Raw genomic sequence first — 13,649 nt, forward strand, 5'->3', positions numbered from 1 at the left:
AAACTCTGGTAAAGGAAACACACTTATGAGGAGGAAATTGGCCTCGTCTATCAGAAACAGTTTCATGGCCCTGCAGCCCATCACCTTATTACTTAGGAGAACTTAAAGGGAGACGCCCAGATCGGAAGCCCACAGGATCGCCAGCCTCAGCAGAAGGTTCAGGCTACAGCTCTGTTCACATTCCATTCTTGCTGCTGTTTAACCAGTGTATATCCTTATTCCCCAGACTCTTAGCTGCACTGCTGACTCTGGCCAGTGTCTCTCTGCTTTGTATGTCACTGCAAGTGCATTCCTTGTCTCTTCATTGGCCTGATCATTTTGGTCCAGTTGGTCTGTACTTCCAGGGGCCCAGGGTAAGGATTTACACTTTTATACCTAACACAAAGATCTCTGGCCGACATCACAAGGAGGAGCTGAAACTAACTCTACTCTTCTTTCCAAGCCCATATCTTGGCACAGACTGCATCTCCCCCCGCCCCCCAAAAAAGGGATTCTTTTTCTAGTTCATCTACCCAGTGTGGGCACTTCGCATGAGGACACAGTAGAAACCAACCCTAGCCCTGTCTATTCTGGGTCCCGTTAGTCTTTACCTTTTATGCTCACTTTCTGTGCTCCAGAGTTGTTGGCTGACCATGGAGTAAGAATTGTCTTCTTTACAGAAATTCTTCGGGCAGAGTTTCAATCACTTGTTTCTAAGGCCAGCCATGGTGGCTCACGCCTATAATTCCAGCACTTTGGGAGGCCGAGGTGGGCCGATCTCCTGAGGTCAGGAGTTTGAGACCAGCCTGGCCAACATGGTGAAACCCCGTCTCTACTAAAAATACAAAAATTAGCCGGGCATGGTAGTGCATGCATGTAATCCCAGTTAGAAGGGAGGCTGAGGCCGGAGAATTGCTTGAACCCAGGGAGCGGAGATTGCAGTGAGCCAAGAACATGCATTCCAGCCTGGGCGGCAGAATGAGACTCTGTCTCAAAAAAAAAAAAAAAAAAGAAAAGAAAAAGAAAAAAATCACTCATTTCTAATAAAATAATATTTATTTGATTGCAAGTATACATAAAGTCATATGTACAATACATGGTAGACATGACAGTTCCCTAGCCATAAGGCAGAAGTAGCTGTATTTTCTGATTCTGCTCTGACCACTGGGAAATCTTAGGGGTGCTGTGTACTAAAAGTACCCAAGGTCTAGAGAATTCACTCGCCGTCTGTCCAGTCCAGGAAATCAAAGGCTCTAAACCACAGTCTCAATCCCATTCCATTGTCCATCAAGCTTGCTTGGTGCTGGCAGGAGACTCTTTGAATTTCCTATCAGCCTGAACACACACACACAGAGCTGTGAGTTCTGTCCAGCAACATCTCTATCCCAGGGACTGGACTGGAGGGGGATCCAGGGCTCATTTCACCATTCCTTAGGCTGGGAGCTCCTCCCAGTGGTTTCTGTTCTACTGAGTCCTTTCCACTGAAAAATCCTAGAGGTAATTCTGAGCTGGTTCCACGTGAATCCCTGAGAGTTTTTCACAGGCATGTGGTAGCGCATTTTGGTCCAGAACCTAGAATTGGGAGGAACTGATTTTAAGCCTCTCCAAGTAACTGTGGGCAAAACCCTGAGAGCTTTTTTCACAAGATGAGGTAGAGACTCTGGCTCTTGGAAGTAACAGAACTTAATTAAAATGAGTTTCAGTGTTTGATCATCCAAGGCAAGATTCACTGCTGCTTGTAGTTCAAAGATACTGGGTCCATTGACATAGTTGGGGCTCAAGATAAATATTCCTCTTCTGCTTCTCTTAATAATGCTCACAATGTCTTCCGCATACACTGGAAATAAAACATTTGATTATTTGCAATGGATATTGTTAAACCTTGAGTCAGAGAGGTCCTTGCAATGGATTCTCTTACATAAGGAGGAAGGGAGACATGTTTACTCTACCACTTACACTGTATCAGCTCTATTGCCAGTTGGAGATACGCTCCAGTGTCGAGTGACCCTCACCTTTACATTCCCTGCTTTGTGTCCAGTCTCCCCAAATTGGCAATTCCTCTAGGAATAAAGCTGACTGGAACTAGGTAAGCTGGGATAATGGGAGCCATGGAACATCCCAGGCTCCTTGGTGGGGGTATCTGAGGAGGAGGAGGCCAGCAGGACAGGCTGAGATCTGGACCTCTCAGGGTGTCCAGGGCGTGGCCCAGGCCTGAGAAGCCTGCTTGACCCAGTGCTGAGTAAGCTTTGTGGAAGGCAGAGTCCCAGAAATCAGAGGGGCCACTAAATTGGGGTGAGCGAGTAGTTCACTTCGCAGCCTTCAGCTGCGAAGCCAGGAGAGGTATCTTTGTCCTAAAAGGACTGCCTAGGGCCCCATATCATTGTCTTCTTCTGCAGATGGATCTGTTTGATAATGGAACACATCTCTGGAACATATAGTTTCTGTGTTGTTGCCCAAGATGTTCTAACCTCATGTAATCTCCCAGATCTATATTCCAAAACAAAGAATGACAAAAAAGACTTGGGGATTGCATTGAACTGCCCTTTTTGCACTGCAGTTTTTCTTGACATGTTGGACTTACCTCCTCCTGGAGCCACATCTCTTTCAAGCAAACACAAGCTATATCCATATTTGTTTTCTAAAACATCAGGAAATAGGCTCAGGGCCAAGTGTTCTTCACTCAGAGATGAAGTGGCCTCACTTGGAAAAGAGCTCCATTTTGCATAGGATACGAAAGCATCAAAATCCTTTTTATCTGAAGAATAGGAAAATTTATAAAAACATAAGTCATTTACTCTTTTTTTTTACTATTATGGTACACATACATATGCTTGAATCATATGGTAAATGAATAAGAAATAATATTTGGGATCCTGACTAAATTGATTTTAAAAATTCATTTCAAAATCATACCACTGAGCGGTATTGATTTTTCACCCCAAATTGAATTCTAATTTATGAAGCACTCTTGCATTTTTACTGATTTTAGGTCAAACGGCTGAGGCATTCTTTGATTAAATCACATGAACTCAGGAGTTTCTCTGAGCCTTCTTTGCACCTGCAGTGTTTCTGTCTCATTAGTCACACATCAAGCAGGAGTCTGCCCCATCCAACATGATGATATCCAGTAAGCAAAGTACTGCTAACACCCAGCACATCGTATCCAAGGAGGAAAAGTACTTGCTCGGAGAGTTGATGGCCCATACGCTGATATGTGAATCCCCATATGTAAAATAAAGACAATCATAACTCCTGGGCAGGCTGTTTTAAGGGTTTCATGAGATAATGTATATGAATTTCTTGGTGCCTGGCTCATAGGAGGCGCAAGACAAATGTCCATTCCCCTCTATTCTAGATGGAAAACTATATGTATATAACTTGTTATAGGATATTTTCAAGGTCTCATATGCCTCTGTTGACTATATTATAAAATAATGATTTATATAATACGTAAAATAATATAGTCAACAGAGGCATATGAGACCTTGAAAATATCCTATATTTTTATATGCATACTTCATAAATGCATATGATTACTGAGACTAAGGAACTCGCTGGAAGAAGTAGGAAATCCCAACACTTAACTCACAGGCTTTGGAATGGGATACATCAGATTTGTATTCCAGCAATTTCCACAATCCCTGTCAAAGTATTGTTACAAAACGGTAAACAGTAGCCCTGATTGCTGATGCTATTCAGTAGTACACCATGTTCAAGGTGAACCTAAAATGATGCCTCGGTGGATGGAAGTACCAGGTACCAAAAGGGAAGCTCCCAGAGTCAATAGAGGAGGATATAAAAGAGCTGAGGTTGGGAAACTAACCTATGAAGCACCTCATTGCTCATGTAGGAAGGACGAGACTTGTGGGGCATGGCTGGCAGGTAGGTGCTGTGCTGTTTAAATGTGTAACACACCACAGTTGCCTCTATTCCTTCCATATCATGTGAAATCCCAGCAAACTAAAATTTTTCTATAACCTGGAAACTACATTTATTTAGTCATAAAATTAGAGAGTGGAGTATTAGATGATCTCTGAGGTCCTCCAGAATTCTAACATTCTACATCTCTAAAATTTTGGTTACTTAGCATTAACTTCAAAGCAGTCATTTTGCTAAAAAATGTTAGGTTGGCCAACAGAGGGCACTGCATCCCCGTGCTTGAAAACTGGATTCTGCCTCCAGATCTGATCACTAAAAACATTGTCTTTGCAAAATAGAAAAAGAAAGGACACAAGTAAATGTTTCCCCATTGACTGACTCTTCTACACCAGCTCCAGAATCTTAAGGTAAATAGCATTTTATGACCTTGATTACATAATTTGCTTCATTCAAAAAAGTTATTAAAATAAATCTTAAAAACATTTCTCTTAAGGATTTCTAGTATGTATTCTCAATAGTTAGTTTAAAGAAAGATGTGACTGATGCATTTCTTTCTTCCTGTTTTTTGAGACGGAGTCTTGCTCTGTCACCCAGGCTGGAGTGCAGTGGCATGATCTCGGCTCACTGCAACCTCCACCTCCCAGGTTCAAGTGATTCTCCTGCCTCAGCCTCCCGAGTAGCTGGGATTACAGGTGCCTGCCACCAAGGCTGGCTACATTTTGTATTTTTAGTAAGGATGGGTTTGCACCGTGTTGGCCAGGCTGATCTCAAACGCCAGACTTCAAGTGATCCGCCCACCTGGACCTCCCAAAGTGCTGGGATTATACATGTGAGCCACTGCTCCCGGCCACTTTTTTTTTTTTTTTTTTTTTTTTTTTTTTTTTTTTTTGAGATAGGGTATCGCTCTGCCATCCAGGCTGGAATGCAGTGATGTAATCATGGCTCACTGCAGCCTTGACCTCCTGGGCTCAGGTGAGTCTCCCACCTCAGCCTCCTAAGTAGCTGGAACTACAGGTGGGTACCACCACGCCCAGCTAACTTTAAAAAATTTCTTGTAGAGACAGATTTCACCATGTTGCCCAGGTTGGTCTTGAACTCCTGAGCTCAAGCATTCCTCCCACTTTGGCCTCCCAAAGTGCTGGGATTACAGGTGTGAGCCACCACACCCAGCCTCCCATGCCGGTCTTTATTCACCCTTTCTTCCCCCAGGGATCTGACAACTCCTCACTGAATTCCTAGTTTGGGAACGCACTGGAGTTTAGAAGGGCCTCTCAGTAAGGTAAATAATTATCCCTGAAATCCAGCAAAAGGGGATTCTGCTTTTTACAAGCAACAGTCATTTACTAAAACTGCAAACCTTCTAACCTTGGAGATTTCCAGGACTAGAAAAAAACAGAAGCAAGACTTCTATTCCACAGAAGCAAACATCAATGAATATGATTATCTTGCCTCAAATATTGACAGGCACTTCATTAATAGTAATAGCACTTGCATTTTACAGGACTTCTCACTTTTGGGGGCATTCCCACCGTCTTAAAAGCCTCATTTTACAGATGAGGCTAACTGAGGTAACAGCTAATGAGATCTCTTAAGCCAGACAACCTGTGCCCAAATCCCAAGCTCTAATGCCTTCCAGTAGTTCAACTGTAGGCACATGACTTCCTGTCTCTCTACCTGGCTGGTAGGATTGCTGTGACCATTAAAGTAGCTAACACACATGGCAGGCATACACTCTAGTCCTCAAGAAACAGCCACAGTCTGGCACATGCTGAGCATTTACCGTGTACTGGGCACCATTCTAAATACTTAATGTGGCTGGGCACGGTGGCTCACGCCTGTAATCCCAGCACTTTGGGAGGCCGAGGCGGACGGATCACTTGAGGTCAGGAGTTCGAGACCAGCCTGGCCAACATGGTGAAACCCAGCAGTGTCTACTAAAAACACAAACAATAGCTGGACGTGGTAGCGCATGCCTGTAATCCCGGCTACTCAGGAGGCTGAGGTAGGAGAATTGCTTGAACCTGGGAGGCGGAGACTGAAGTGAGCTGAGATGGCGCCATTGCACTCCAGCCTGGGAGACAGAGCAAGACTCCATCTCAAAATACATACATACATACATAAATGAATGAATACTAAATGTGTCTTAAGAATACATCAATGAGCCCTCACAGCATCCTTTGCAATTGGTGCTATAACAATCCTGTTTTATAGATGAGGAAACAAAGGCACAGAGATATTCACTCATTTGCCCTATTGCTTTAGGTTGGTTATAGAGGGATTCTTTTTAAGTCCAACATGTTTCACAATAGCATTGCCTACAAGATTCCTGGCAACTGGAATGAAAAAAATAGTTGTTTCTCCAGCCTTCCTCAGTGTGAGGTCACTAGACCTGGAGGAAGGCCTCAAAACCTCAGGGGCATGACTTTATCCAGTGGGGACATTTCTTCAGCTCCTTCTTTATGCTCTGCCCTGGCTGGCAGGGGACATTTGAAATTCTTTTCTAAGGTAACTCTGAGGAAACAAAGCCAAGGGGTAGTGATGGTATTTTCTGTTGTCCTGCTCCAAGTCAATTCTGAGAGGAAAAGTCAGAGGGCTGCATGTGGAGGTAAACTTACCCCCAAGCGTCTCATCCTTGCTCTGGTAGGTCCGGTACAGCAGCACTATTTCAATCCAGTGCCTGTAGAGGAGGGCACTCGCCGCTAGCACGGCCACCAGGGTCCCGATGGTGCCAAGCAGGACGTACAGGAGCACCACTGCGGAGACAGGGCCAGTATGAAGAGACATAGAGGCAGCGGGATTGGACCAAGACCATGTTCAGGCCGGCGCTATGGCCCACCCAGCACCTTTTCCAGCTCTATTATTTTATCAAAATCATTGCCACTAGCAGCAGTTTTTGTGAATCTGGAAACCTCTTAAATCACACCATGGAATACTACTCAGCCATAAAAAGGAACAAAATAATGGCATGTGCAGCAACCTGGATGGAGTTGGAGACCATTATTCATTATTCTTTTTTTTTTTTTTTTTTTTTTGAGACGGAGTCTCGCTCTGTCGCCCAGGCTGGAGTGCAGTGGCGCGCAGCTCACTGCAAGCTCCGCCTCCCGGGTTCACGCCATTCTCCTGCCGCAGCCTCCCAAGTAACTGGGACTACAGGTGCCCGCCACCACGCCCGGATAATTTTTTTTGTATTTTTAGTGGAGACGGGGCTTCACCTTGTTAGCCAGGATGGTGGATACCATTATTCTAAGTGAAGTAACTCAGGAATGAAAAACAAAACATTGTGTGTTTTCACTCATAAGTGGGAGCTAAGTTATAAGCTCCCATCCTATACGCAAAGGCATAAGAATAATACAACGGACTTTGGAGACTGAGGGAGAAGGGTGGGAGGGGAGTGAGGGATAAAAGACAACACAATGGGTACAGTGTACACTGCTCCGGTGACGGGTATGCCAAAATCTCAAAAATCTAAAGATTTTAGATTGAAGAACTTATCCATGTAACCAAAAACCACCTGTACTCCCAAAACCTATTAAAATAAAATTTTTAAAAATCACATTTTGAGACCTGTCTTACAATAAACACTAGAGAACCCAGGGGAATGGGCAGTTCCTGATCAGGGTGGCCTGGGAAACTTATCATATTCCTTTTATTTTTTCCCCTCGTAAGCGTCCACACAATCCATATACATCCCTCTCATTGCATATTGTAAATTATTTTCCTGTATTATCATTCCTACTGCAGCCTAAATTTCCTGAGACCTGGAGTCCCATCTGGCTTACTTGACACGAGGGATCTCCTGCACACTCCCATGGGGGAAAACCCCCTTCACAGAGCGTTTACTACAGGCCAGAACACACTTTGTCTTGTTGAAGCCTCAGAAACATTCAAACCTGCTTATAACTATAGTTATCTATTAATTAAAGGAATGAATGATATCAATTTCATCTCTGGGCATCTTTTCAAAGAAATTTAAACGCTTTTCCTTACCTAGAATTTCTACTCCAGCTTTTTTTTTTTAATATATCCGTGATATACACACACCATTTTGAACAATGAACAAGATTACTCCTTCTCTCTTCCATTCTCCATTCATCAGAACATGAATCCATCATGTCCTCTGGATTTGAAAGCCAGGAAAGAAAAATTGGAAAGGAGGCTAGGTCTTAGCACAATGCCTGCCACTCTGGGCATGCCCCATAGCTATTGTAGAATGAATGCGTGAATGAATGAGTGCATGAATGAGTTGCTTTTCCAACATGGCCTCCCAAACGCAGAGTATTACTTAAGAGAACTAGCTCTAAACCAGTAATATGCAGTTTACTAGTTGTATGGCTTTGGTCAAAGTATTAAATGGGTCGACACCAGGAAAGTGCTTAAAACAATATCTGTCATCTAGAAAATGTAATCGCTGTCATCATTATTACTATTCTTTAGGAAAACTCCTCCCCTCTCAAGTGAAAGCAGTTTCATGCCTCCTGGGCAACCTTCTGGGCTTACCTCCTCTCTTTTCTTTCAGTTGGACGGACTGGGTTGTGTTTCCAATGGAGTTCTGGACAAAGCAAACAAACTTCCTGCGAAGATCACGCTGAGTGACTTTTTCCAAGATGATATTACGCTCAATGATTTCATCCTTTAAAGTAGATTTAATACTGAGAAAGGAGAAAAAATACCACTCCATTCAGTAACATACATTGACACCCATTTGCAGCATTTGGAACACATATAAGCAGCCAACAGTTTGGCTTTTAGAGAACTGCGAGATCAATAGTATAAGATACCACGAGAATGTAAGATGGTCAAAAAGGGCTCATTCTTGACTCAATTATTGACTCTTCTAAGCATTCACGCTAAGACATTATTTATTTGTGAGACTCATCTGACCTTCCTTACTCTCAAGAATTCCCCTTGAGATAGATAATAACAATACCTTAAGAAAAATATTTAAAATGACCAACTCCTACTGAAGGTTTACTATGTATCAGTCCCTCTTCTGCGCACAAAATATGGACTCTAATGTCCTCCATTCCTCACCTCCCAGGAACCCTAGAGTATAATAGGATCATAATGGCCTTGGCCAGTGACAAGGACAAGACAAAGAAGGTGGGTGAGTAGCCCCAGACCACACCGCAGGGAATGGGCAGCCTGATTCCTGGGCTTGTGCCACGCTGCTCCACCCAGGAAGTTGGGAGTCTTGGCATTTATTCACAATTTGAGTTCTCTGAAGTTACCAATCTACAATCCATCTTTGTGTTAAGAAATCTTGTGTATGTGAATGATGTTTTAGGCTGTGTTGCTCTGAGACCACGATGCCAGCTCCTATTCACTGAGTGCTTCCTACCTGTCACACATTGTGATAGGCATAACACCTCTGCTGTAACCACCCCTCCCAGTGAGCTTGCAAAGTGCAGGCTATTATCCATAGATTATCAATGGGTGATGGAGGCTCACCGGGGCTAAGGGTCATGTTGCCACCAGATAGAAAATGGGTTTAAACCCAAGGGTGGGTGATGTCAAAGCATACCCTCTTGACTACACTCTCCTACTGTGAACTCTAATGCAATATCAGCTTAAGATGGGCCCCAATGACCTTCCTGATCTTAGAAATTCTTGCTAAATTTTATGTTGTGACCAAAATCTGTTCTGTACTTTTTTTGTAATGATGTATACTTTTCAAAATGATATTGCATTTTCTTATTGATATCTGTTAAGTATCAGAAGAAGGTACTTAATGCATAGACTCTTACTCTGAGTCACATCTTCGAAAAATCAGGGAATGCATCCTTTGGAGACACATCTGATTGGACATCACTGGATCCAGGCCCTTTGATCCTTCCGGGGACTGGAGATCAACTTTTTTTGTGATTGGATAGCTCCAAATATCTAGGGTTTTCTACTGGCCAAAATATCTCACCAGTAAATTCAAACCACTGATCCGGGTTCTGTGCTCCAGAGAGCAACAAACCAAGTCAAATTTCTCAAACGACGTAATAGCTCCCAAGGATTTCAAGACAGAGAGCCCTCCTCTGAGCCTCTTTTTCGGGGTTAAGTTGCTTCAGGTATTCCTCACTTCACATATTCTTTGCCAGACTTATTATTATGATGCCATTTCCCCTGGAGGTTTTCTAGACTATTCATTACCCCACACATCTGGATCCCTGGACCCGCCACACTCTCTGAACGGGTGGCACCGGTGAAAAGCAGAGTGAGGGTAAGCAGCATTTCCTCCCATTTCTTGGACATATTACTTATCTCCAAGCAGTCTGGGTCAGTACATCTGTCTGCTCAATAGCTTGACTTTGAGAGCAGCCACGTCAAACTGTTTCTACAAATTGAGGTTTAAAACAACTTAAATATTTCATTCAATGGCCATTTGCACCTTGCATTTTTGTGCTTTTATTTTCACCACTAGTCGGTGCTCGTGGCTACACCATCAACTGTATATTTTAGACATTTCTAAAGGTAAAAGTATCTCTTCTGAATTGCAGAGAACAGAATCCGTGAGTTTTTTTCTTACCTTTTTGCCTCAGGTACTGAGACTTCCCACTCTAGGTCAGAATCTTTGATGTACCATTTTATGACAGGGTTAAAGACCCTTTCAAAGCCAAATCGTGCTTTGCAGCTAATAGTTAAAGGCTTTCCTGAAAATGAAGAGGCCAGGGAAAACAAGAAGGAAGCTGGTGAGAACACTTTGTCCTACGTCTGGGAGGAAGACGTTGCCAGAAGCTGTCTCCTGACGCAATCAGGTTTGCAGGTAGAATATGTGTGCCAGAAATAATGAAACGTCTACACAGCTCTCATTCAGAAACGCACAAAACCAGGTACATTTTTTCTAATGGGCAATCCTTCTATCTCAACCATATGACTATATGTTCTTAAAATGAAGATGAGCATGATTATATCACTAAGGGTCCTTATGTGGATTGAGGGAGACACTAAGAAAACTAAGAAAATGAGGAGTTTCTGAGATCAGCCCGGTCTTCTGCACTACTGTTGAAGTACAAGGTGTGTCCATAAAGAAAATTTTACTATCCAATATTTGTTTATTAAGTAAAAATCATAACGTTATTATAGCACGTGGTTTAAATAAAAAAATTATTTCGATATTAAGCAATTTTTCTGAACAATTCACTATGGATGGGCATGCATATTATGAGACTAACTTTTTTCTACCCATTTTTTCCCATGAGGAATATTCACATATGCTCTGCCTCAAATCTAATATTTAACCATGAAATGATTAGGAGCTCCATTTGAATACTCATCTTTGCACCTTAACGTTTTTCCACTGGTAATACCTTATAATTCACTAATACATATGTAACTTGACTACTTGAATTAATCTAATTTTTTCCTCCTTCTTTCCTCCTTCCTTCCATTCCTGTGACGTTGAGCATATAGTTAGTGCTATTTCTAGAGTCAGAACACACCACTCCTGCCATCTAGTGATCTTATATCATAACATGTATTTTTATGTTTCTAAAATAATAAATGTTTTAGTAACATTTTAGAAAGTATAATAATAATAAAAAATTTATATTATTAAAAGAAAACAGCATTTTATTTTCAATACAGCCATTCTTATTTGTTTGTGTAGAAAGACATAGATGTTATTGAAGTTGACAAAATAAAAGGAGACCCACAGGGAAGTCAATTTCTCCTCAACCCCAAAGAAGACACTGCTTTGGAATACAAATTGTTTGGGCAGGGGTTGTAGAATTCTACTACAATTCTCTTAAATGCCAGACTAAATGTCATATTCATAAGAGTTAATGTTACTCAGGTTGGCGAATTTGTAGTCATAACTGATAGACCTAACCAAAATATACGAAACCACCTGTTCCTGGGGGAAGTTAAGGAAGAATAAAATCTATTGATCAGGTTTCATGCTCCAGCCACTTAACATACATTGTCCCATTATTTCTCAGTATAATTTTTTTTTTCTTTGAGATGGAATCTTGCTCTGTCACCCAGGATGGAATGCAATGGCGCGATCTCGGCTCACTGTAACCTCTGCCTCCCAGGTTCAGGTGATTCTCCTGCCTCATCATCCTGAGTAGCTGGGATTACAGGCACTCACACCCACGCCCAGCTAATTTTTGTAGTTTTAGTAGAGATAGGGTTTCACCATGTTGGCCAGGCTGGTCTCAAACTCCTGACCTCAAGTGATCTACCCACCTCAGCCTCCCAAAATGCTGGGATTACAGGCAAAAGCCACCATGCCCGGCCTGCAATATAATCTTTTAGGGTCAGTTTTATGATAGCTATTTGCGGATTTAAGTACTGAGGCTTAAAGGATGAAGTAACTGTGCAAGGTCACAAAACTAGTCAATGGCTGAGTTAAGATTCACACCCAATTCTGTTTGACTGGAAATCCCAATGCTGTTTTCCTTCTATCACACTTGGACCTGCTCCCAGCAGCACAATGTCATTCAAAGGCGATGAGGCCCAGCTTACCAAGTTCTACTTCCAGTGTGCCCTCAACAGGATCCAGAATATCTGGTTTGAGTTTAGTGTCTCCCACTGAAAGATGAAAACAAAGATTATTATTTGCATTGGAAAGTCTGAAGGCCTGCTTGATGAAGATTTGGGTGCACAGCCACACTTTGATCTAAGTGTCTTGGAGCTCTGTCTTCACATATTACTAATTATCTGTAAGTTAGGAATTCCGGTTTCCATGTAAAAAGCTTGCTCCCTAAAATGACTGCCACATCAGGTTGTGGGTGCTGGTAAAACATTAGTTGTTAATTGATCCATATCTGCTTGTGTGCATTCTCTTTCACACTAATCCTGCCCCTTGCAGACCTGAGCTCCTATCCCTGTCTTTTCCCACAAGATTTCTTTGTGGTGCCATCTGGCTGAGTAATTGAACTGAAAGGAGAATCCACCCAAGAAACTGTGCAAGTCAAGCATATCCGAATCCACCCCTCCATCCTTAAACTCATGGTTTATTTCAAAATAAAGAAGAGTCCAGTCCTTAATTAACAATTTTATCCATCAACTTCTTGCCACAAATATGCCTCCACTGTCAAACTTCCTCCTGAAGGTGTGTCTTTTTCTGGATAAAGAAAAATCCAGGGTCTTTGCTGTTGACATCATCTACTTTTACTTCTCAGAGACCTCCTTCTCCCCTTTGCACCATCTCAGTCCTGTATTTTTAACTTTCTCTCTCTCCCTCTCTCTCTCTCTCTTTCTCTGGGCTTCTTCTCATCAACATTTATTCATGCTCAGTCTCATCATCCTAAAAAAGAGAAAACACACCCTGCCTTATATCCCAGCCTCACTTATTCTCCTTCCTTCCCAGCCAAATTCTTGAAAGGCAGTTCTATGCGCTAATTCCCTCCATCCTTTCACCTCCTATGGAACCTGATTTCCGCCGCCATCTGTCCACTAAAACTGCTTAACCAATTCACCAGTGCCACCTATGCACCTAAATCCATTGGGCATAATCAAATTTTCGTCTACTTTACCTCTTAGCAGCATTGGACACTGTTGGCCATGCTCTCTTTGAAACCCTCTCTTCTTTTGGTGCCATGTTCCCATACTCTACTGCTTACTTTCAACCGCTATGTTCACTTCTCTGTGCCTGTCCCTTCCTCTGTGTCTCTTTTAACTATTAGTCCTCTCCTAGTGTTCTTTCACTCCTCCTGATACCCCTGGGTAGTAAGTTCACTCTCTAGGCCTCTTCCCTATGAAAGGTCTTGGTGCCTGAGGTTATGTCTTTCCTACATCATCAATTTCACTTCCTTTTTTTCTCTTCTCACCACCCTTCCACTGATATTCACTTGCTGATG

The 13,649-nt window shown here is 42.5% G+C and overlaps 1 protein-coding gene across 4 annotated transcripts in view; it reads right to left on the bottom strand.

Moving 5' to 3' along the window:
* Nucleotides 1-1,013: 1,013 nt before the first annotated feature.
* Nucleotides 1,014-13,649, bottom strand: part of IL18RAP (interleukin 18 receptor accessory protein) — a 34,097-nt gene continuing 21,461 nt past the window's right edge. For all 4 annotated transcript variants that reach the window (XM_063788936.1, XM_063788937.1, XM_016949194.4 and 1 more), the window contains 6 exons: nt 12,313-12,378; nt 10,373-10,496; nt 8,356-8,507; nt 6,474-6,611; nt 2,561-2,734; nt 1,014-1,816 (listed from right to left, as the gene is read on the bottom strand). In XM_063788936.1, the coding sequence (XP_063645006.1) occupies nt 1,401-1,816; nt 2,561-2,734; nt 6,474-6,611; nt 8,356-8,507; nt 10,373-10,496; nt 12,313-12,378 (1,070 nt within the window). In that variant the 3' untranslated portion in view covers nt 1,014-1,400. The remainder of the gene's footprint in view (nt 1,817-2,560; nt 2,735-6,473; nt 6,612-8,355; nt 8,508-10,372; nt 10,497-12,312; nt 12,379-13,649) is intronic.

Source organism: Pan troglodytes, chromosome 12 (assembly GCF_028858775.2).
Source record: "Pan troglodytes isolate AG18354 chromosome 12, NHGRI_mPanTro3-v2.0_pri, whole genome shotgun sequence".
NCBI lineage: Eukaryota > Metazoa > Chordata > Mammalia > Primates > Hominidae > Pan > Pan troglodytes.